At 35.7% G+C, this 25,506-nt stretch overlaps 1 protein-coding gene and 1 long non-coding RNA gene across 6 annotated transcripts in view; one reads left to right on the plus strand and one right to left on the minus strand.

Annotated features, from left to right (window-relative positions):
* Window positions 1-848: 848 nt before the first annotated feature.
* DEPDC1 (DEP domain containing 1) lies at window positions 849-24,199 on the plus strand. 5 transcript variants are annotated; one of them, XM_059885114.1, is made up of 13 exons: window positions 850-1,034; window positions 4,324-4,589; window positions 7,027-7,183; window positions 7,837-7,955; window positions 8,383-8,513; window positions 9,834-9,881; window positions 12,829-12,969; window positions 14,879-15,730; window positions 16,173-16,345; window positions 18,568-18,753; window positions 20,326-20,511; window positions 21,201-21,377; window positions 21,591-24,199. In XM_059885114.1, exons 1-12 carry the CDS (start codon window positions 987-989, stop codon window positions 21,339-21,341), a joined length of 2,448 nt encoding a protein of 815 aa, XP_059741097.1. In that variant the 5' UTR covers window positions 850-986; the 3' UTR covers window positions 21,342-21,377; window positions 21,591-24,199. The 5 variants fall into 5 exon arrangements, with proteins under 5 accessions (XP_059741098.1, XP_059741097.1, XP_015320650.2 ...); XM_015465164.3 differs by having other exon boundaries at window positions 851-1,034; window positions 21,201-24,199; XM_024990115.2 differs by having other exon boundaries at window positions 851-1,034; window positions 18,568-18,744; window positions 21,201-24,199.
* Window positions 18,540-25,506, minus strand: part of LOC132344893 (uncharacterized) — a 34,100-nt gene continuing 27,133 nt past the window's right edge. Inside the window, exon 3 of the long non-coding RNA XR_009493960.1 lies at window positions 18,540-18,703. This is a non-coding gene — a long non-coding RNA (uncharacterized lncRNA). The remainder of the gene's footprint in view (window positions 18,704-25,506) is intronic.

The following is a 25,506-nucleotide window of genomic DNA, read 5'->3' on the forward strand; positions in this document are numbered from 1 at the left end:
AAATTGTTGTTTAATTTCCAAATTAATTCTTCCACGGCTTCAATTCACTCAGGTAATTTCTCAGTGTCTGAACTAAGGGACTCCCACCACCAAAACAGTTTCAAACTGGGGATAGAACGTTTATTACAGTAAGAAGTCTGAGATCTGCCAGCAGGACCTGAGATTCTGAGCAAGTGCTGGGAACTTTAGTTTCTGTATATCCATGATTTAAATAAAGCCAGGATTCTCGTCTGATGAGATAGATTTTAAGGGAAGCAATTTGGCAAGTTTTGCATCACCTGTCACAAGTAGTATACTGATGGAAAACTACTAAGCTCCATTTTACTACCCAATTAACCGGGGGAAGGGGGGTTAACTTACATTTCAGCACTGGGGAGGATGGAATTGTGGTCCCTTATACCCAGGAAGCTTCCTAAAACCAAAACCAAGCAGTCAGTCGCGCGAAAGCTACGCCCCAGGTTTGTTTCTCTTGCTAACCAAATGCTTGAGACCCTGCGGGACCAGGCAGAAAAGGCTTGTGTTTGTTCGTTTTTTTCTTTTCAAATTTCAAATTCCTTTAAGCCAAATGCTGGGCTCCAAACATCCTGTAGGGGAATAAACCGCCTCACCAGTTCTGAGTGTGGAAGCATGACTCCGCCTCGCCAACGACCGCAAGACAGACAAGCAACTTCAGAGAAGCCAGGTGAGGTAAGGAGACCGTCTCACCCCGCTGGGAGGGAGAAGATCAGCTTTCCTCAGACAGGCCCGCCTGCGCCGCAGCCTGGAGCGAGTCCACAGCCCACGCCCCCTGCGGCTGGGCCAGGGCGGTGCGTCACGTGGCCAGGCAGCTCAGCCAATCAGCGCAGCCCTCGGCTGTATTCAAATCAACGGCGGGGTCGACGGTTGTGGGGAGCTGTGTCACCGCCCGGGAATCGGGGTCTGAGGGTCGCCTTCCGCTTCCATGCCGGGCACTGGGCGCTGAGGGACCCGTGGGCCTGGTGGGCGGAATGGAGAATCGGGATGTGCCTCCAGGCCCTTATCGGGCCACTAAGCTGGTAAGACAGCGCGAACGACGAGACTGGCCAGCGGGGTGATGGCCGGTTTTACGTGAGAAGGTTCATAGTTTTTCCTAGGGCGGAGGGATGGGCGCCAGAGCCCAGGAGATCGCTGAAGAGGAGGATGAGGGGAGTTCTCGAGTATCGCGGATCTTTGCAGGACACGATTGTCCCCCTCCTTTGAGAGTCTGCCCTCCTCCTTTCTTTGCTCCAGGTTCCTGGGGTAGGCGCATCGACCCAACTTCTTAAGTGACTCTGTTCTTGGTGTTTTCGGCGTCCCCTGGAATGACTTAGATTAGTCTGAGTTTAGACGCTCCTCACGCCATATTTCCTACCCCCAACAGGATTTTAGGGGAAGGCAATGGCAACCCACGACAGTACTTTTGCCTGGAAAATCCCATGGACGGAGGAGCCTGGTAGGCTGCAGTCCATGGGGTCGCTAAGAGTCGGGCATGACTGAGCGACTTCACTTTCACTTTTCACTTTCATGCATTGGAGAAGGAAATGGCAACCCGCTCCAGTATTCTTGCCTGGAGAATCCCAGGGACAGAGGAGCCTAGCGAGCTGCCGTCTATGGGGTCGCACAGAGTCGGACACGACTGAAGCGACTTAGCAGCAGCAGAACGTGTTCCAGTGTTTTGTAGGATCAGATTGTAACAGCTTAATTTTGCCAGTCTTGTGGAATTAAATACAGGATGTATCGACTGAATACAACTCAATAACAGCTATTTCTAACAGCTAAAACTCAGAATATTTTAAGTACCCATCAGGAGCCACTGTTTGTAGTCACAGGATTTGTACTTGCACACAGCGTCTTGTGTATTTGGATCATCAATCCACGAGGATACTGTGCCACTGGTTATGTGACATTAGGAGGATCACTTGTGTAAGCATCAGTTTCCCCACTGGTAAAGTAGAGCTGAGAGTTGTCCAGAGTAGATGTTACTGTAGGTGAAAGTGTGTTGTTATCTGTAGAATGCTGCTGCTGCTGCTGCTGCTGCTAAGTCACTTTAGTCGTATCCGACTCAGTGCGACCCCATAGACAGCAGCCCACCAGGCTCCCCCGTAGAAACTGCAGCTCAGTGTAAGTTTCTTGAATAATATATGAAATCTGGAGGTGTATAAAGAAAAGAATACAGTTATTGTGTTTTCTTTCAGCTCTTAAATTTTGTGCTATGATGTTGGGACCACATAGGTTAGAGAAGTGGTAGGATAGCAAGTACTAACATAGTTGGACTTACAGATCAGATTTCTTCACCTCTAATGTAGGATTTTTTTCAATTAAAAAGCTATACGTTCTGTTTTATCTATGTACCACATCTTATTTATTCTTTCATCTGTCATGGAACATTTGGGTTGTTTCCATGTCCTGGCTATTGAATATAGTGTGGCAATGAATATTGGAGTACATGTGTCATTTTGAATTATGGTTTTCTCAGGGCATCTGCCCAATGGTGAGATTGCTGGGTAATACGGTAGTTTTATTTTTAGTTTTTGAAGGAATCTCCATACTGTTCTCCACTTGGCTGTATCAGTTTATATTTCCACCAACAGTACAAGAGGTTTCCTTTTCTCCACACCTTCACCTGCATTTATTGTTTGTAGATTTTTTTGATGATGGCCATTCTGATGGTTTGAGGTGATACCTTATTGTAGTTTTGATTTGCATTTCTCTAATAATTAGTAAAGTTGAGCATATTTTCATGTGTTCATGGGCCATCTCTATGTATTCTTCTCCAGGGGATCTTCCCGCCCCAGGGTTTGAACCTGGGTCTCCTACATTGCAGGCAGATTGTTTACCACCTGAGCCACAAGGGAAGCCCATTTTCACTGAGCATATTTTCATGTGTTTATTGGCCATCTGTATGTCTTCTTTGAAGAAATGTCTTTTTAGGCTTTCCACCCATGTTTTGACTTGGGTTGTTTGTTTTTTGATATTGAGCTCTATGAGCTGTCTGTGAGAAAAACAAATATTATTATATTAACCCATATGTGTAGAATCTAGAAAAAATGATACAGAGGAAGCCTATTTCTGGCGCAGGAATAGAGACACAGACATAGAGAATGGAGGTGTGGACAAAGGGAGGGTAGGAAGAATTGGGAAATTAGGATTAACATATATATATATGTATATTATACACGTGGGCGTGCTCAGTCATGTCTAACCCTTTAGGCTTTGTCAAGGCAAGAATACTGGAGTACGTTGCCATTTCCTCCTCCAGGGGATCTTCCCGACCCAGGGATTGAACTTGCATCTCCTGCATTGGCAGGCGGATTCTTTTACCACTGAGCCACCTGGGAAACCCAACTACCATGTGTAAAATAGATAGCTAATGGGAACCTGCTGTATAACACAGGGAGCTCAGCTTGGTGCTGTGTTGATCTAGATGGGTGGTATAGGGGACAGGTGGGAGGAAAGTCCAGGAGGGAAGACATATATGCATACACATAGCTGATTCACTTCACTGTACAGAGAAACTGACACAAGGTTGTAAAGCAGTTGTATTCCAAAAAAAAATGTTTATCACCACCACCTTCTATACCACCACTCTTAGACCTGCCACAAACCCAAAAGGTTGGGTAATTTGAAAAAGATTTCTGAGAGTGTGATTATCTTTTTAAAATATAAATATATCACAGTGTCAAACAAATAATAGACTTAAATTTTAATTTACTCCATCTGTTATGTTCATTATTGGAATCTTCACTAGTAAATATATAAACTTTTTTTAATACTAGAGGTATTTTACCAGTAAAACTACTGCCTGCCATAAGTTTTGTTTGGCCTGCTTAGTTATGAGTGCAGGTTCTAGAGTTTTCAGCTGTGTGACCTTGGTCAAGTTATTAAATATCTCAGTACTTCATAATCCATATCTGAAAATGGGATAATAATAGTACCCATTCATTGAATTGTGAGAATTAAAGTGAAGTAATGAATGCAATGCATAATGTCTGACACAAATGCTACTATCATATCATTAATATTAGTTGAAGTTGTAGAAACAGGAATAAATGCTTTCTCTGTTGAGGACTAAAAGCAGGTCCATTACAGTTCTCCATTATTCTTAGGTTTCCTAAGTAAGCCAATCAGCCAATGAAGTACTTTTAGTCAAAAACCATCACATAAAAATATTCTTGTAACACTGTAACTAATAATAAGAAATTAGTATGAGATGTAAAAAGATTTTAGCACAAATAAGACAAGTGATTTCTTCATGAATTTCAATGATTTGATAATATGTGAAAGGAATGAGTGGATTTTTAATTTTTTTTTTTTTTCATTTTGCAGTGGAATGAAATTACCACATCTTTTCGGGTGGGAATGCCCCTAAGAAAACATAGGCAACACTTCAAAAAATATGGCAACTGTTTTACAGCAGGAGAAGCAGTGGACTGGCTTTATGACCTATTAAGAACTAATAGCAATTTTGGTCCTGAAGTTACAAGGCAACAGACTATCCAGCTATTGAGAAAATTTCTTAAGAATCATGTAATTGAAGATATCAAAGGCAAATGGGGGACAGAAAATCTTGATGACAACAGTCAGCTATTCAGGTATTAAACAAAGAAATAACTGCAAAACTGAATTACTTAACCATAAAGTTTCACTCTGCTTCTATTATATGGTTACTAAAACAGCAGCCTCTTTAGAAGAAGTAATATTTTCTTTAGAAAACTATTGCTCTTAGTTCAATTGAAACCACTTAGAAGTTAAAGTCCTTTAAAACTAATTCCTGCACAATTCAAACCTTATAATGATAAATAGTATATATAATAAAGTTGTGAGGAAAGGAGGAGATACTGTAACTTTAACATCTTCTGAAAGCTCTGTAACATGTGAAGGACAGAACATTATCAACATTTAGTTTCATAGATTTAAGAATTATAAATTCTCACAGGTTCTTCCCTTCAATAGACATATAATCTATACAATCTAAGAATACATATGATGAGATAAATAATAGCAAGCTTATATAATAACTAAAAAAAGAAATATAACACAATTTGAAAAAAAAAATAAGCATTTATCATGTACTAGCAGCCTTACTTTATGAGTTATATGTTTTCCTTATTTAATCCCTAGAATAGCTAAACAGGGTAGATATTAACTCATTTTTACAGGTGAAAAGGTGGAGACCATGCATCAGCAAATCTTATTCCTTCAGTCTGAAATATGCTCATGTACACATTCATCAGACTAGTGAATACATTTCTTCTCATGTCATCTATATTGTAGCCCACCTTGAAGTCAGGAGACCTTTCTGACTCCTGCATAATTGGGTCTGCATAATTGAGTTTTCTCTCATGCACCCAGAGTTCTTGATTATATATCCCTTAAATTAGATCTTTGGATTCTAATACACGTGGTTTTTTACTCTACAAAATTAGTACTTTTCAAATGAAATGTAGAAATAGATTTTTGCCTTTGTGTCAAAGATGGTTTATGTCACACAAGTAAACTACAGTAACAAATATATAAATACTTTGTATAAAACTCTGTAAATCCTTCCTCTCTGTGCTACTCATCAGTCACCATTTGAGTTTCTCTGCTGCACTCATCCTTTAGCTTTTACTGTCCTCAAGGTCCTAGGCTTGTCTATACTTCACCTCTCTCCCTGGACAGTCTCCTACTATGTCTCTGCTTTCACGCCATGTCTTAATGACTTTCAAGTCTCCAACCCAAATATCGCTCCTGAGCTTTAGGACTCACTTTTTGCCTGTTAGACAGGCACTTCACATATCATATAGCATATGAAAAATCACTACCATCTCCTAAGCTAACTTTTGACCTCTTATATCCATTTTTGTTTTTTGCTATTGCTGAGTCACTTCAGTCGTCCATATCTGAATGAATGGCAATCTTTCCTGTAGTTGCTTTCATTCTTTCCCTTCTCTTTAAATATGAGGTAATTATCAAACCATGTATATCATGCTGCCTCAGTACGCTCTGATCTGTCTGCTTGTCTTCATGATATTTTTTTCATTAGACTGTTGTTCTCTCTTACCTGAAATTCTGTATCTCTTAATCTCTGAAACTCTTAATCTCTCTACCTCTAGGCCTTTTACAGTGATAATAAAACTATGAATTGGTTTAAGAAGTCTTGTTAAAATGTTAACAGTTGCATTTGTTGATGGTCACCTATGTGGATGTTATTTTATAAAAACACCCTGTATTTGTTTGTATCTTTGAAATATTTTATATTAAATTGAAGGGAGGAAAAGCATTATAATCAAAAGGAACAACAGAGTTCTGAAAATTGAAGTCACAAAGGACAGAAAATATATACAAATTAGATAACTAATAAGAGAAATTTAGAAAATGTAACTTTCTAGAACTGTTTTGTATGTAAGTCATACCTCTCCTAAAGAATTAGTCCTAATAATAACCCTGAATTATACAGGAATAAAGTTAAAATATACAGTTTACTCATGATATCAGGAAACTATTAAAAAAATTTAAAGGCTTAATGAGAAAATTAATTTATGTAGAATATTCATTCCTTGATAAATTAAACCCAGTGTTTTTGAGTTATTTTTAAGATTTTTGTTGTTGGTCAGTTGCTAAGTCACGTCCAACTCTTTGAGACCCGTGAACTGCAGCACGCCAGGCTTCCCTGTCCTTCACCGTCTCCCAGATTTTGCTCAAGCTCATGTCCATTGAGTTAGTGATGCTATCCAACTGTCTCATCCTCTGTCCCACTCCCCACCAGCACCCACTCCCAATCTTTCCCAGCACCAGGGTCTTTTCCAGTGAATCAGCTCTTCGCATCAGGTGGCCAAAGTATTGGAGCTTCAGCTTCAGCATCAGTCCTTCCAGTGAATATTCAGGGTTGATTTTCTTTAGGATTGACTTTTTTGATCTCCTTGCAATCCAAGGCACTCTAAAGAGTCTTCTCCCAGAACCACAATTCAAAAGATAAATAGGCACTAAGATAAATAGGCACTAAAAGTTCATTATCTCACATTATTTAATTGCATATTCTTAAACCAGATTTCCTACAAGTTCTCCACTTAAAACTCTTCCACGAAGGCATCCAGAATTGAGAAAAAACAACATAGAGAATTTTTCCAAAGATAAAGATAGTATTTTTAAATTGCGAAACTTATCTCGAAGAACCCCTAAAAAACATGGACTACATTTCTCTCAGGTAAAAACATCTTTTTTACTAATCACCTGTTTAAATATAATTACTGTGTGCTTAATAATATCAATAGAATAATTAAAAGTAAATGATTCTTTAAGATTTGAAGCCAATGCTTGGAATCACTTAGCTATATTATATTCTAAGTGTATACATGTAAATTTGTTTGGAACTCAAATAATAATAAAAATTATAGTGAGACATACTTGAAATACTATTTGTATAATTTAAGCACGTATTTTAAATTAATTTGACAGTAGTGGGGGCAGATACAAAACCAAAAGCTCTATTACGGCACATGCCAAGTGCTAAATTGCTTCACTCATATCCAACTCTTTGCAACCTCATGGACTATAGTCCACCAGGCTCCTCTGTCTGTGAGATTCTCCAGGGAAGAATACTGGAGTGGGTTGCCATTTCCTTCTCCAGGAGATCTCCCCAATCCAGGGGTCTCTTAAGTCTCCTGCATTGGCAGGCAGTTTCTTTACAACTAGTGCCACCTGGGAAGCCCCAAATATTGTATTATTTCTTCAAGTGACACCTTTACAGCTCCACAGTAGACTGATACTAATAGAATTACTAAATATTAGAAGTAGTATCATTTCATTATTTCTAAAATTTGAGCATATCATATTAAACCAAAGTAATTCTTTTTTCAGGAAAATTCAGAGAAAATGAACTGTGAAATAATCGAGGAAGATCAAGAAAATTTAGCTGAAAACAGAGAAATAAGCCAGAAAGATGTTGAAGAAGTTTGGAGATATGTTATTCTGATCTAGTAAGCTAAAACTAAGCTATGACCAAGTTCCTGGGGGTGTTAAGGATATTATTTTGTTATTTTCATCAAGATGCTCAGTTGAAGAAGAGCAGATTAATTCTCAATACTTAGGATTTCACCTGTACATGTGTTTCTTAATAAATACTTTTGTATTTATTGTTCTGGTATAGGAGAAGTAGAATGGTTTGACTATGATTTGCTTTTTCTTTGACTCAAAGTTGTAGCTATAGTTTGGGGTCTATGTTGGTATCCTTCAAAGGTTATAAAGATAAATATACTTTAAAGTAGATACTAAATATAAGCCTTAGAGGTTCGATTTAAGAAAAATATTCTGAAAGCTTTGTCTGTTTTCTATTCATACTCTCGTATTTCTATTCCACCTATTTTATGGAGAAAAAAAAAAGCTTGTATTCTTTCTTCTATTTAGCCTGCAAACCGTTCTAGGTGTATCCTCCCTAGAAGAAGTCATAAATCCCAAACAAGTAATTCCTCAGTATATAATGTACAACATGACCAATACAAGTAAACACGGAGTAGTTATACTGCAAGACAAATCAGGTTGGTATCAATAAAAGAAGTTGGAATCATTTTAAACTTGCTGAAAAAGGCTGCAGCTATAGTGAGGATAAAGAAAGACCAAAATACATAAAGTAGAATGCTTCAACTGAGAGAACATCAGGGAGACTACTGTTTAATCAGAGGTGCTTTGGTAATCATTTCGAAATAATTTTTAAATGAATATTATTCACACTATTGCTTTAGCTCTTAAGGTGGATTCTTGCATGAATTTTTTTAATGGCAGAGTAAGCATCCAAAGAGTATGCAAATATAGTTGAAACTATTGTTTAACCACATTTTATTGAGGACCTACAATGTGCTGGGCATTGTGCTAAAGATTAGTGATGATTAAGAGAAAAATGGTCCATTCCTTTCTGGAGCTTACATGACAAGTTACATACAGATTTAAAGGGGTCAAGACACATGCAAAACCAAAGTAACACAAAACAAAGTAAGTCCAAACTTAAGAACCATATTTAAAAGAATACTGGCTTTATATTGTATGTATTTTATATAATGTATTGGTTTCAAATATAAAGAAAATCAGGGAAATCAAGCCAGTTGCATTGGAAAATTTACATTATAGGAAGTGTATTAATAAATTTACTCAAAATGTTGGCTCTTTTCTTTTTTCCTAATAATCAGTTGCTGGCTGTAGAATTAACTGACATGCATTACTTTGAGATTCTTTCTGTGGGCAAGAACTTTTGAGATTTTAATCATAAGAACAAAAAGTAAATGCTGAAAACTAGGAGCTATGTTGTATATGCATCCAGCTTTGGATCGGTCCCATCTTTCATTACCTGAAATAACTTGAGTGTATGCTCTCATCTAAGCTTTCTATTTATGATTATTAACTTTTCAAGTGAAATGTATGTGTGGTTTTTGTGTTTGTGTCAAAAAACTGTAACACTTATGCATCATATTTCACTTAGTAGCAGTTGAAAGATTTTAAGCAAGCCTTGCTTTGAAATCACCTTAATAGTAAAATGTATTTTAATCAATTATATTTTATTAATAGATTTATATATTAATATATTTTATATAATTTTTATATTTTATAAAATATAATTAATAAAATATAGCTTTTTCTGTCATAGGTTTCACTCAAATCAGTAATATTCAAGAAGCATAGCTAACTTTTAAACTTGTATTTTAAAATACTATATGGCCCTATATATTATTAAATATGTAATCAATTTTAATTCTGGTAGTACATATACATATATATAAATATATGTATAATTATGTAGCAAGTGTGAAGTTTTAAATATACTATTACAAGAATTATATAATTAAATGATATTAATTTTTGTGTAGATGATCTTCCTCACTGGGTACTATCTGCCATGAAGTGCCTAGCAAATTGTAAGTAAACAAACGGTATATGTGTGATATGTGTATGTATTATATTGATAGTATTTAATAAGAGCCAAGGGATTATTTTAATTCATGAAAGTCATGATAAAATTGAACTATATCATTTCTGTTGATGTTTAAATGAAGATCTAGTAGAACTGATTACATTTCATTACATATGGATTGGGTTATAGAGCACTTTTTCTCTGCAGATAATGATTTTATAATCCAAGCTAATCATTTATGACTCAGTTTTCATAGATCATAAATTCACAGGCTAGAAGATCTCAAAAATGATTTTTAGATATAATCAACATCAATTGTCTCATGAGTCCAGGGGATTCAAATAGCAACTTATAAGTAAGTTCAGTTCAGTTGCTCAGTCGTGTCTGACTCTTTGCGACCCCGTGAATCGCAGCACGCCAGGCCTCCCTGTCCATCACCAACTCCCGGAGTTCACCCAGACTCACGTCCATCAAGTCAGTGATGCCATCCAGCTGTCTCATCCTCTGTCGTCCCCTTCTCCTCCTGCCCCCAATCCCTCCCAGCATCACAGTCTTTTCCAGTGAGTCAACTCTTCACAAGAGGTGGCCAAAGTACTGGAGTTTAAGCTTTAGCATCATTCCTTCCAAAGAAATTCCAGGGCTGATCTCCTTCAGAATGGACTGGTTGGATCTCCTTGCAGTCCAGGGGACTCTCAAGAGTCTTCTCCAACACCACAGTTCAAAAGCATCAATTTTTCGGCGCTCAGCCTTCTTCACAATCCAACTCTCACATCCATACATGAGCACAGGAAAAACCATAGCCTTGACTAGACGAACCTTTGTTGGCAAAGTAATGTCTCTGCTTTTGAATATGCTATCTAGGTTGGTCACAACTTATAAGTAAAGCAGCTTGTAAATATAAAGCTTCAATTAGAAATGAAGTCTATAAAACCCACTTCATTCCCCTGGCCATTGTACAGAGCTTCAGCATTCAGATGTTTCATGATACGCTTCTTCTCCATAGAATATATTAATGAAACTTTTATGTTTATCAAAAAGAATGATCTTCACTAAATTAGATAATTTTTTAATGTTTTGTTCTTCAAGCTTTTCCCATACTGGTCAATGATGATTGATTTTTATAATTTAAGGCCCTGTTCAAGTACAAAACACTAATTGCTCTCAAAAGTCAGTTTTAAAAATGTGTACAGAGGTGTATGCACACATCATCAAAAGTAAAATTATATTTTAATAATTACATTACAGAAGTAATTTTCTAGGTCTTATAAAATTTGTATTTTATTAATGTTCAAAATAAGTATATATTCCCTTATTGTCCACTGGGTGTCAATATGACAAAATAACAGAATAGCAATAAAGTAAATAATATTAGATACAGAAAAATTTTATTTATCAAATCAAGGTAAAGATCTTGAACAGAAACATAAGATTTTTGAAATTCTCTTTCTACCTTCCCCTGCCTACCTGCCTTTCTCTCTCATACCTTGCCTCATAGATAGTAACTCAAATATTCCAGGGATTTCTCTGATACCTCATCTTTAAGGTTTTGTTTCTTTTGCTTCCCAGTCCATGTTATGCATAAGTGATACCAAAGATGCAACTTACTGGATTCCAGTTTAACAACAATATGTCTAGCCAGAGGCAATATTAAGACTTTGATTTAACATGTTTGTTATTTATTCCTGCACAGTAATCCTATGACATACAAGAATCAGTGATCAAGATACTATTCCCAATTTTTTTCTAGAAAAGAAAACTTTGCCTTTTTTCTAATACATGAGGAGCTATATATTCAAACCTAGATTCTCTAACTGTAAATTTTATATGTTTAATTCCAGTAAAGAATTTTCTATCTTAAAAAACTTGTAATGATTATCAAAATTTTTATTCTACATATTAAGAATATATCTCATATCCTCCTTATAAAAACTGTTTTGTTCCACATAAAGCCATCATTAGCCTTTAAACTATTAAGTGTGTATATGTGTGTGTTACCTTGAAAGATAGTAGAGTAACTCTCAAATCTTAGTGCATATCACAGTCACTAGAGATACTCACCAAAAATTCAGGTTCAACTGATTGAATATGTCAGGATTTTTTTTTTAAATCATATCTCAGAAGATTCTTCTAGTAAAGATGCCCAGATCAATATTTGGAAGCTACTAAATTAGTAAACAAATAGCAAAAATTTCTAGATCAATAATTCCTAGCTGCATTGGAATTCTGATAGATTCTGTACTGTATAGAAGAGATTATGCTTTTAATAGGCACACTGATGTTTCTGATTATGTAGTCCATGGACCACACTTTAAATGCTGTTGAGTCTCAAGGTCCTATGACTTGCTCTTACAGACCTCTGAGTTCTAATTTTAGCTTTGCCATCAAAGTCTCTTGCCTCTTGAGCAAGTGGCTCTGAGCTTCAGTTTCTTCACCTATAACATGAGATCAGAATTTCCTGAGGAAAATACCAATAAGTAGGCATAATTATTTCAATAATGTTAAGCTAATTGAACAGCAATGTAATGACAGTATTTAAATTCATTCAGAGTATGCTTTATATCAGGCAAAATTTAATCATGAAAATATAAATTTGCAAAAGACAATTTGAAAAAGTTATTTGCAATATCTAAATATTCTGTGCTATATAAAATGAATTGTGATAAAATTCCATTAAAATAAACTTCCCCGATGCTTTTAAAATATATTTCAAATTTTTCAGTCATATAAATATTAAAACTAAGCAAAATATTAATAAGTGAAGTGATTTCTAGTGAAAAGATAGTGAGAAGGCATGAGATATGCACAACCTTTTAAATTTTTGAATTATGACAGAATTTGTTGTTAAGCATAGATCCTTCATGAAATAAATACAGGCTTTAGGCTTTTTATAAGTATCTTTAAAAATTATATTTAAAAGAAATATGTTTCACTTTTTTTTGCCTTCCACTTAGGGCCAAGAAGTAATGATATGAATAATCCAACTTATATTGGATTTGAGCGAGATGTATTCAGAACAATTGCAGATTATTTTCTAGATCTCCCTGAACCTCTACTTACCTTTGAATATTATGAATTATTTGTGAACATTTTGGGTATGTATAGATTTTTCCTTATTATTTAATTTATTTTACTGGTTTCCAAGTCCCCCATAATTTAAAAGATCTGTATGAAAAAAGATACATATGAAAGTGACAGGCTATTAATTATTTTAAAACTCAGAAATATTCTGGTTGCTGTTATGTTTTCCAGTCATTCAAATATACCATTCTAACACCAATTCTCTACACCAATAATGTCTTGCAATTCAGTTCATTTCTGAAACTACCCAGTTAACCCAGACCCCAAAAGTTGAGGGCAAAGTTTTTCAACTTGGATACTAACTACCCAGGACTAGCTTAGACCCCACAGATTAAGGACTCAGTTCATCAAGACTGTCCTCACTTCATACAGGAGCTGCAAATGGGGTCCTCAGGTTTAATAGCCCTTCTCCCTGGCTAATTATCAAACCCAGGGATTCCCACAACCCCCCTGAGGTTTAATAATTCACTGTGATAGTTTTCAGAACTCTGGAAAGTGCTTTACCTAATGATCACCAGTTTATTATAAAGTATATAAGTCAGGAGTAGCCAAGTAGAAGAGAGTTATAGGGCAAGAAAGGGGGGTAAGGGCTGTGCAGAGCTTCTATGTTCTCTTCAGAAATGTCACTCTCTCAAGTTTGTCCATGTATTTACCAACTGGTAAGCTCCCATAGCTGTGTTGTTTCCATTTTAATTTGAGGTTTCACTACATAGACATGGTTGATTAAATCATTGGTCATTGTTGATTAAGTTTGATCTCCATCACCACCACCAACCACCCTACCACCCCCTCCAGGGAGATATGCATGTGTGCATGCTAAGTCACTTCAGTCGTGTCTGACTCTTGTGACACTGTGGGCTTTAGCCTGCCCAGCTCCTCTGTCCATTGGATTCTCCAGGCAAGAATACTGGAGTGAGTTGCCATGCCCTTCTCCAGGGAATGTTCCCGACCCAGGGATTGAACCCATTTCTCTTAAGTCTTCTACATTGGCAGGTGGGTTCTTTACCACTTAGTGCCACCTGGGAAACACCAGAGTCAAGTGAAGTGAAAGTTGCTCAGTCATGTCCAACTCTTTGTGACCCTATGAACTATACAGTCCATGGAATTCTCCAGGCCAGGATACTGGAATGGGTAGCCATTCCCTTCTCCAGGAAATCTTCCCAACCCAGGGATCAAACTCAGGTCTCCTTAAGTTAGGACTAAAATTCCAACCTTCTAAGCAAGGCCAGCACTGGTGGTGGTTTAGTAGTTAAGTAATGTCCGACTCTTACAACCCCATAGACTGTAGCCTGCCAGACTTCTCTCTCCATGGGGTTCTCCAGATAAGAATACTGGAGTGGGTTGCCATTTCCTTCTTCAGGGGATCTTCCCAACCCAGGAATCGAACCCTGGTCTCCTGTATTGCAGGTAGATTCTTTACTCAACTTTACTCAGGCCAGCCCTAAGTCAGCTCATTAGCGTAAACTGAAGCATGCTCAAATAGGCTCATTGTGAAGGATAAAAGGCTCCAATCACTCTGGAAATTCCTTGGGTTTTAGGAGCTATGTACCAGGTATCTGAGAGAAAAATCATATATATGTTTTCTTAAACTACAGTTGTCTTATAATTAAGAGCTTTCTAATACTTGTAGACTGAAAGTAGATATTTTTAATGTATTTGACTCAATCCATTTAATTAGATTGTTGAAATAAATTTTAAAATTATTTTCATCACAAGTTGGAAAACCTCTAGTCTTGCACTTTGTAACTGAATGTTGCATGTGTCCTATTTAAGTGGCTTCTGAATTAAGCAGCTGCTATTTGTACTATACTAACAATATGTACTATAGTGATGCTTTATTTTTTTAATATTGCTATTGTTTTTGTTTTATTTTTGTCCACTATCATACAGTTGCATCTTAATTTTTGTTTCATTTCCTGGTAGTTGTTTGTGGCTACGTCACAGTTTCAGATAGACCCAGAGGGATACATAAAATCCAAGATGATCCACAGTCTTCAAAAATTCTTCATTTAAACAATCTGAATTCCTTCAAATCAACTGAGTGTCTTCTTCTCAGTCTTCTTCATAAAGACAAAACAAAAGAAGAATCAGATACTACTGAGAGACTCCAGATAAGTGATCAAGGATTTCAAGAAAAATATGATAAGAAAATGCAGCTAGTTAATTTTAAAAACAGAAGAGCCAGTGCTAATGACATAATAGGAGGAAGTTGCTATAATTTAATAGGCTTAAGTAGAATGCATGTTCTATCCTCTAACATCAAACCAAGGTGCTATTCATTAGAAGGAATTGTAGATTTACCAGGGAGTTCAAGTAAAGAGGTCTCCAGTGTCTTCCATCAATCTGTTCTGAACATAGAAGGACAAAATAATATGCAATCTTTAGGGTCTGAGACCAAACAGGAATCCCTGATGAATCTTCATTCAGAGGAAGGTATTCAAAAGCCATTCTCTGTTGGTTATAAGAGAACCTCTACTTTGACCACTCAAGACCAAGAGGAGTTATATAATGGAAAGTGCAAACCGAAACAGCTTTGTAGATCTCAGAGTTTACTTTTAAGAAGTAGTACAAGAAGGAATAGTTATATTAATATGCCAGTGGCTGAAATTATCATGAAACCAAATCTTGAACAAGGCAGCACCAGTGTGCAAACAGCTATGGAAGGTGAACTCGGAGAGTCTAGTACCACAATCAATAAAAGACTCTGCAAAAGCACAATAGAACTTTCAGAAAACTCTTTACCTCCAGCTTCTTCTATGTTGACTGGCACACAAAGTAAGGTTGATGCTTTCAATGCATGTAATATTAATTTTTAGTGTTTACTAACCCAGTTTTGCTTACCTGGCTTTTCTTCTCTGAAATTGCTTAATTTTTTCCTCCAAAAGAAAAAATTCTTGTTGTATAAGACTTGTCATGGCATAACTAAGATTTATTCTACTTACCTAAAGCACTCCTTTTCTTTGCCTTAAATTTCATTTATTCTGAGTCACTGTTTATAATTGGTGAAAGATTTTCAGTCCTTCATAATCCAATGGGTTATGAAGAAAATAATGAGTATCTTACCATGTTTTTGAAGAATGTGTAAATTTCATGGAATAGTTAAACATAATATTAAAATATTATTTTGCCTTCCTTATATAACTATATGATGGTAGTATTAAAACAACTAGTGTCATTGATGATTTTTTTTTTCTGGGGGGTGACTTTGCTTTCCTAGGTTTGCTGCAACCTCATTTAGAGAGGGTTGCCATCGATGCACTGCAGTTATGTTGTTTGTTACTTCCCCCACCAAATCGTAGAAAGCTTCAGCTTTTAATGCGCATGATTTCTCGAATGAGTCAAAATGTTGATATGCCCCAACTTCATGATGCAATGGGTACAAGATCACTGGTAAGTTGATTCTTAAGGAAAGAATAAGTCTGAATCATAAACCACTACCACCACCACCACCATTCCCCCATCCCCAGCAGAAAAAAAAAGTTAGAAAACCAAACTAAGAATACTATTCAAGTGATGTCATGGTCTTGAAATCCTAGATTCTTGAGTTTAAAAGACTTGAAAGTCTAACCTTCCCTAATGTGCAGCAGAATGCACATTAATCCTTTGTGCCCAGTCTTTTATACTTTCACATCTTGATCTTTGTATTGTCTGAGGACTTTGCCTCTTCATTCATTCTATGTTAGAATGAGTCAGACTGTCAGACCATATTATATTGCCTCATGCCAATTCTGTTTGGTGGGGAAAGAAGAGGAGATAGATATAGGCACTACTGAAAGCTGAAGGGCACTGTAACCCTTGAAATAGAGAATTAATGGGAAATTCATGTGTAGTAAGTCAGAGTGTTTCAGATACTCTGGGAGTGGAAAAGTTGTATTTGATGTATTGTGTGAATTAGGATGGCTTGTCACTGTAAGCAGGAAGTTGGAAGAACTTCTGTGAAATAGTCTTGGGCTCCATATGAAGATGAGGGATGAGGCATTCATATGCAGATCCCCATTGGAAATGAACTCTTGAAAGTGTACCTCTAATATGTTCCTCTGTTTCTCTCTTTATCTCTGTGTCTCTCTCTCTGTCTATAAAGAACTGCCACTTCCTCAGAGCACAGCTTCAATTTACAGGATGTTCTTGTAGCAAGGAATCAGGAGCTAAGTTCCATTCTTCCACTCAGGACAGTTTTTTAATAATAACAGACCTAATATAAAGAGAAAGAATTACTCTCAGTGATTGTGGCACCACTAAAAAGCATAAGGAAGTTTGTAGGGGAAGATATTTAGAGAGATATGAGTAGAAAGAAGATAATTTTGATTTTACACTTTTCAGTTAGGTTATAGGACATCCAAGTGAAATTTATCCTAGCATGTTGGAAACATGAGCCTGGTGAAAAAAGATCAGGTCTGAAAGTACATGTTTTGCAAAGTGATAGTTGAAGGTATGGAAGTAAATGAGCTCTACAAAGCTGAGGAAAAAAAGAATAAAAATCTGAGGACTGAACCTTAGTAGAAGATAGGAAAATCCTGCCAGACATGTAGAAATAAAACCAAAAATAGTTCAATAAATATGCTCAGCATCTATTATGTGCACAATACCTAAAATACAATTCTGTATTCAAATTATTTTAGAATGAAGTGTGTGTTTATGTGTGCCTTATTAAATTAATCCCACAAAAATACAAATAGAATATATAACATATAAACACACGTGGTTACAAGATTGGCACCATATATCTTTTGAAACTGGAAAATAGTGTGTGCAAGAGTGCATGCATGTATGTGTCTTGTATTTGGTGGCTTATATGGATATAAATGAGAGTAAATTAGTTTTGAAACCCAAAATTTATCCCAGGATTTGAAGATCATCATGATGGAACTGAAAAATACATAAGTTGTCTTTAAAGACTGATGGAATAGCATTAAAAACTATTTTCCAATTTCAAAAGATATATGGTGCCAACCTTGTAACCACGTGTATTTATATGTTATATATTCTTCTATTTGTGTTTTTGTGGGATCAATTTACTAAGTCACTCTTCTCTAACAGTCTTTGTGCTGTACTGTGCTTAGACATGTCTGACTCTTTACAACCCTAGGGACTTTAATTTGCCAGACTCTTCTGTCCAGGGCGATTCTCCAAGCAAGAATACTGGAATGGGTTGCCATGCCTTCCTCCAAGGGATCTTTCCTAACCCAGGTGTCCCACATTGCGGGCAGATTCTTTACCATCTGAGCCACCAGGCAAGCCCAAGAATACTGGAGTCGGTAGCCTATCCCTTCCTGGCTTCTCCAGGGGAAATTCCCAACTCAGGGGCACCATATTTATATGGTATTAATGGAATCTGTGTATTTACTAATAAAAGCGTGACAAAGTTAAAGAAAAAGCTAAGTCTTCTGTAGTCATTTGGAATTTATATTAAGGAATTACTTAACAAGTACTAAAACAAAAGGAATTGGCATTTTATTCTTCCTAATGTTATGTTATTGTCCTCATTTTTAAAGCTGAAGTTGGCTTATCACTTTATCTCAATCTGTTAGCATAATGCTACCTAGAATTTACTGATAACCTAATTTATATAAAACCTTAAGCTTTTAAATTCATGTCTTTTATTATGTTTCTAGATGATACACACTTTTTCTCGGAGTGTGTTACGCTGTGCTGAAGAAGTAGATCTTGATGAGCTTCTTGCTGCAAGATTAGTATCTTTCTTGATGGACCATCAACAGGAAATTCTTCAAGTGCCTTCTTACCTACTGGCTGCAGTAGAGAAACATCTTGACTACTTAAGAAAGGGCCATGTATGTATTGTAAGTCTTAAAATTCTTTGCATTAGTCTGTTGCAAATGTCAAATCATCTCAAACTAGCCTTATCAAAAAGGGAAACTATTTCAGCTCACGTAAATAACCTCCAAAAGTCAGGAATATAGACAGAATATGGAGATTCAAATAGCCAGAGGACTCTTTTCCATCCCTTCATCCCTTATTTCCATTTCAGTCTTATAGTTAAAAACTGGCTCCTTCACATGATGGAATATGTTTGATTAAAGTTAAAGTCATTCAGTCGTGTCTCACTCTTTGTGACCCCATGGACTATATAGTCCATGGAATTCTCCAGGCCAGAATACTGGAGCGGGTAGCCTTTCCCTTCTCCAGGGGATCTTCCCAAACCAGGGATCAAACCCAGGTCTCCCACATTGCAGGTGGATTCTTTACCAGCTGAGCCATAAGGGAAGCCCAAGAATACTGCAGTGGGTAGCCTATCCCTTCTCCAGTTTATCTTCCTGACCCAGGAATCAAACTGGGGTCTCCTGCATTGCAGGCAGATTCTTTACCAAGTGAGCTATGAGGGAAGCCCTATGGTCCATTGAAGCTCTTTTCATTCCATGGGGGAAAAGAGCCATTCCTTCACCTTTGATTTGAAAAGTTATTGGTATGGACTCATATTGGCCCAGTCTAGGTTAAATGCACATTTTTTAAGTGGTTGAGGGTGATTGAGTTGGAAAGAGGGCCATACTCTGAGTGACTCTACATAGATTAGAGAATAATCTGTTATTCAAAAAAAAGTAAGGATAGTTGGGGGTAGAATGGGAAGGAGAAAAGGAATCTAAGCAGCCAAAAGCAACACATCAGTTCTATTCAGTCTTTGACTGCCCAGCATATATACTCATGTTTCTTCCTATGCATATCATTCTAATGTTGCCATAACTTACCATGATTATAACTATCCTCTACAATTTCTTTCTCTTGTCTACAGATGTTAGAGACCCTGCCCATATTCTTACACCTCAAAAATTGTAGAACACTTTTCACTATTTCAGAACATTAGTGTTTTAAGCGACTGAGCGACTTCACTTTGACTTTTCACTTTCATGCACTGGAGAAGGAAATGGCAACCCACTCCAGTGTTCTTGCCTGGAGAATCCCATGGACAGAGGAGCCTGGTGGGCTGCCATCTATGGGGTTGCACAGAGTCGGACACGACTGAAGCGACTTAGCAGCAGCAGCAGCAGCAGTGTTTTAAGATGAATTAAAACATCATGTTGTTACTGTTTCACGGTTAAAAGAATAAAATCCATGGCTAATGGTACTAATGATGATTTTACATTATTAATATCTTATGTACATCCCCATTTTATGGATGAGACAAATCAAGACAAGTTTAAATCACTTGCTGATGGTTATAAAGCTGTAGTAGATTGTAGGACTGGGAGTGAGACCCTACTGACTTATTGCTTCTCTGCTGCATAATACAGTTTTCTTAAAGTGTTAAATGTTTGGTGGCAACATAATATGAACAAAATTCCATTGAAAGAATTATTTACCAAATAGGAACATGACCTGAATTAATAGATTTGACTGTATCATTTTGTTCTTTACAGATTAAAAATCCTGGAGATGGAGTGATTGCTCCTTTGCCAACATATTCATACTGTAAGCAGATCAGTGCTCAGGAGTTTGATGAACAGAAAGTTTCTACCTCTCAAGCTGCAATTGCAGAACTTTTAGAGAATATTATTAAAAATAAGAGTTTGCCTCTAAAGGAGAAAAGGAGAAAAATAAAACAGGTAAGAGATTGAATAATTTCCTAATCATAGATATTTCTAATATGTTATTGCTGTTTGTTACTTAAAAGCATTTAGAATCTAATTTCTTATTTTAATATTTTGAATTTTAAAGATTATATATGTATAACTTATGTATTTCTACCTGCTTGGTTTTACTCTGTCCTGAAATTAATAATAACAATAATAACATATACTCTCCTTTATGTCAAGTATTTTGTATTTATAGCATGGATTGCTTTAGGAAAATAATTATAAACTTTAGATTATAATATGTAAATTTTAGTGACTCATCATTGCCATTTAGAATTTTGGCTCTATATCAAAGCACTGTAGCCACATGATTCTAGCATGTCCAATTCCAGATCTGAGACACTTGAAGAAATATGAAATATACCAAGTAGATCCCAGTGACCTTCATGGTGTTACCAGTGAGAAGAAAGAACATCTGGAATTTAGGAGAATTAATACCAGAAGAGAATCCTAGAGCATTAATGCTAACTGGGCTCCAAGAAATATTACAAGATACCTTTCCCATGTGAGAAAGTGGAGGGAGAAGCAAGGATAAAGTAAAAGGATACTTATCAAATACATGTTTGAGAAAAGCACTGAATTCTTATAAAATCTTGACCAGTGGCTTCAGCTTGGTTAATAATGTTAAATATCTTCTAATTCTTCACCCCATTTTTAAGTTTCAGAAGGAATATCCCTTAATATATCAGAAAAGATTTCCAACCTCTGAAAGTGAAGCAGCACTTTTCGGTGACAAACCTACAATCAAGCAACCAATGCTATTTTTAAGAAAACCAAAGTTTCGTAGTTTAAGATACTAATTGAATTGAAAATTATGTACTACTTCTAGAACTTTGGTAAGTGAAGCCATATGTAAGAATTCAGGTACTATAAAAGAAGTATTTATTAATAAGGTATTTTTTTTTTCAATAAAACATTATATAAGGAGGTGCCAAATAGTTTTTATCATTGTGAAGCTGCTAAGAAACTAGTAGACCTTAACTGAGAGCAAATAACAGTAGATGATACCAGATATTTTAACCAGAAATGATCTTTTGTTTTTTATACAGCTATCTGGAAAAGTTATCATGATGTGTGCTAAAACTGTATTTACTTGAATTTTGAAAACTGACATTTGCTCATCAAGATTAAGCTGTAATTCTGTTTAAAAAAAAAAACTTATCTGCACATGCTTATTGATGTTACTTAAAGAACTAGATGTTTTAGTTGTTTATAATTACTTTTGTTTCTAAGTGTAAGAATGTGAAGACTATTTGGAAACTTGGTGAATTAATTTTCATCTACTAAATATTGCACTCTTATATATTCTTTTTCTACTTTTGATCTATTTATGTATCTATGTGTTTTAAAAATATGTATATATAAGACTTTGGTTTGCCTTTAATGTTTACCCCAACTGCTTCAGTCATTCATTTTTTTCCAGTAAACATCTTTTGCATTCTAATTGTCATGAATCTACAAGAAGGTAGAAATATGAAAGAAGTAGAAGGCAGTCATATGTTCATTTAAAAGATATTTATTTAGCAACTGCTATATGCCTTTCATTCTTCAAGATGTGAGGAGAAAATGATGAATAAAACAGAAAACCTCTTCCCCTAAAATATTTTCTAATCAAGGAAAATATACCTATTATATACTTAAAATAACAGTACACTCCCTGAAATCAAGTCATGAGGATTCATTCCTACTGAAGACTAGCCTTTTTAATGATGAAACAGTTCTCTAAGCTAGTGTTTTTTAAATTGGTGCATATTAGAAGCATCAGGAGAGTTTTAAAATAAAAAATGCTCAGGCCCTACCTTATATTGATTAAATCAAAATTTTAACGAATAGCATATAGGCCTCAGTATTTTTTAAACTCTCCAGGTGAATCCAATATTCAGCCAACTTTGAGAATCAGTGCCCTAAATACTTTGTATAAATAAAATGTCAAACTGGTATCATATTGGCTTTATTATTTCACGGAAGAAAATCCCAAGTGTAAGTTCCTGTCATCTTAATAGAAGGTTCTCCAAATTTCTACTTGACTAACAGTACAAACTTGAAGCAATTTTTCTTCCAAATTTTTCTGAAGATTATTTAATATCTATTTGGTAAGTGTAAAGATATACATACTGACTGGGATGTAATAGACACTTATTGTTCAATGACTGTTTTGATTTCTCAGTGTAATGTCATACAGTAAAATGACAATGTTCCATTTGAGATTAATATTTTTATTAAAAATAGGAACAGAAAATAATATATCTTTTTCCCAGAAACCTTAGCTAAAAATATTGAACCAAATTAGAATTCTTCCCAAGGTGTTTGTAGACTCAAAAATTTGTTTAAAGATGTGTACTAGTATGAATTATGTTGTGTATTGTGATAAAAACTATTGTGGGTTTTGTAACAATTTAATTTTGTATTTATTGATATTAAGTATATAAATACTATAAAGACATAGTAAACTTTCATCTCCATTAGTGTGCATTCAATTGAGGTTAAAGAGTACATGATGTAACACTTTAATAATGTGAACTCTGAAGTCAGATTTGGATCCTACTGTGCTATTTACTAGGTAACTGCAGACAAGTTATTTAAATTCTCTAAATCCCAGTTTTCTCTTATCTGTATGATAAAGATTATAATAGTACATGTCTGTTAGGATGTTGTGAGCATTAAATATAATAATGCATGAGAGAAATGTTTAGCACAGTATCTAGCATAGAATAGGCACTCTATAAATATTAGAAATTAATACTAGAAACACCTAGAATTATAGCACTAGAAGAGATTATAGGAAAAAATATAGTCCTCTCAGTTGCTTTGAGCAGAAGGGAAGGAACCAAAACAAAATTGTGAGCAATTTCTTGTTAAACTTATTTGTAGTGTGTGTCTTATTAAACTATTTTTAGTTATGAAAGAAAGCTTCTGATTGTACATACTGGTTGAAAATATTTGGTCGAGTATAAAGAAAAAAATTAATGAGAAAAGAAAACATTAATGTCTTCAGAAGCAATCATTGAATATGTGAAAGCATACAGGATACATTACACAAGTAGAATGCTTAGCCTTTGACTGGAATGTGGACAGATAACATTGTATCAGGGGGAAAAAAAGAGTCTTTAATTTCAAATATTGATGGGTTGCTTTGATGTTAAATGCTTACAGAAAGTTTCTTCTAATGCTTTTACTTTCTTGGGAAAAAAGAATCAAAATCAGCCCTTGAAAGTAAAGCATTTTGGGGAAGATGTTGCAAATTTCAGGGAAGAGGATATGAAATGGTCTAGCAAATCTGTTGGAACATGTAGGAAATTTTATTTCTGGTGCCAAAAGTTATCACCACCAAGCATTCCCACTAGCTTCTGCTAATTGCTGTCATTTACTGATCCACTCTTCTCATATACTATCTAGTTAATCTATATTCAGTAGTGGAAAGTACAAAGAATTTCCTACTGACTAGCTTTCTGTCCTTGTAAAGTGTAAACTCTGAGTTTCCTCATCCATAAAATATGAATAATAACATTTACTTAACCAAGTTGTAAGGATAATTAAAAGAGGCAATGTAATGTATTTAAATCTTGAACTTAGCAAGCCTAAGCTCAATTTCTAGATCCTTTCCTCTTATATTGAATTTAATAAAATTTCTGCTGATTAAAACTCCTTTCCTTCCAAATCTCTGTCCTCATATCTCACAATATATTTTCTGTTCTCTTCTATCAGTGGTGATATTTATACCTCATGTTTGGAAGAATTAAAAATAGTTCCAGAATTTTATATCCATGCAGCCTGTTACCTCTCTAACAGATATATCCCCCTTTGATTTTGAAGGTAAAGCACATGTTGTATGCATGTGGTATTACTGTTGAAACTTCTAGAAGAAAAAGGAAGGATTGTGGTTTTAACATTAAACTCTAAATTTAAGGAAATAAAGTCAGTTCACTGGAATAAAATTCACAGTTCTAAATATAATAAAGTATACCAACTTTATACTATAGAATTTTTTATTAACTCAGAATTAACTTAGCTTTTCTATTAACAATGGCACCCGACTCCAGTACTCTTGCCTGGAAAATCCCATGGATGGAGGATCCTGGTAGGCTGCAGTCCATGGGGTCGCAAAGAGTCAGACACGACTGAAGCGACTTAGCAGCAGCAGCAAGATTAACTAAGAATCTTATATTCTAAGAACTAGGGGGGAAATATATACAGAATAGCTGTTTTTAATCTCTCCAGAAAACCTCCCAAAATGTGTACTGAGGAAATGCAGAATGTATAAGACATTTGAAAATAGTTTTGACTTTTGCTTATTATGAAAAAAACATTTGTATCATTAATTGGTCTCTAACTTATTCTTCCATAAGCAACTAGAAAACCAAGTATTGAGTTGGCCAAAACTTTCTTTCAAGTTTTTCCATAACATCTTACAAAAAGCCCAAACAAGGTTTTGGCCAGCCCAATGTATGAAGCAACTGTTAATAGATACCAACTACAGGTAATAAAAGACTGATTCCTCAGAAAATGAAAACAAAGGAGGTAAGCCCTATGCGTGTGTGCATAATCACATCCATCTCTATCCATGGAATTTTTCAGGCAAGAATACTGGAGTGAGTCGCCATTTCCTTCTCCAGTGGATCTTCCCAACCCAGGGATCGAACCTGTATCTCTTGTATCTTCTTCATTGGTATGCAAGTTCTTTACCAAGTGAGCCACTGGAGAATCCCTATGATTGTCTCAAGATTACTGCCTCCAGGCAGTTGCCAGGCCACAGTGCAGGGAGGGACAGCCAAAATAAAGCTCAGTGTCTCAGTCCATTAAGCTAGAGATCAGAGGATGACTGAGGAAGCTATTTAAAAATACAGAAGACAAAAAGTTAAAAAACAAAAAAAAAACTCTTCAGAGATCTGCAGTGGTTTAAAGTTTTTGTTAAGTACTAATTGGCATTAGGCAGGGTGAAGTAGATCAGTTGAGTACTTAAAAAGA

This window comes from Bos taurus, chromosome 3 (assembly GCF_002263795.3).
Source record: "Bos taurus isolate L1 Dominette 01449 registration number 42190680 breed Hereford chromosome 3, ARS-UCD2.0, whole genome shotgun sequence".
In the NCBI taxonomy this organism is placed as follows: Eukaryota; Metazoa; Chordata; class Mammalia; order Artiodactyla; family Bovidae; genus Bos; species Bos taurus.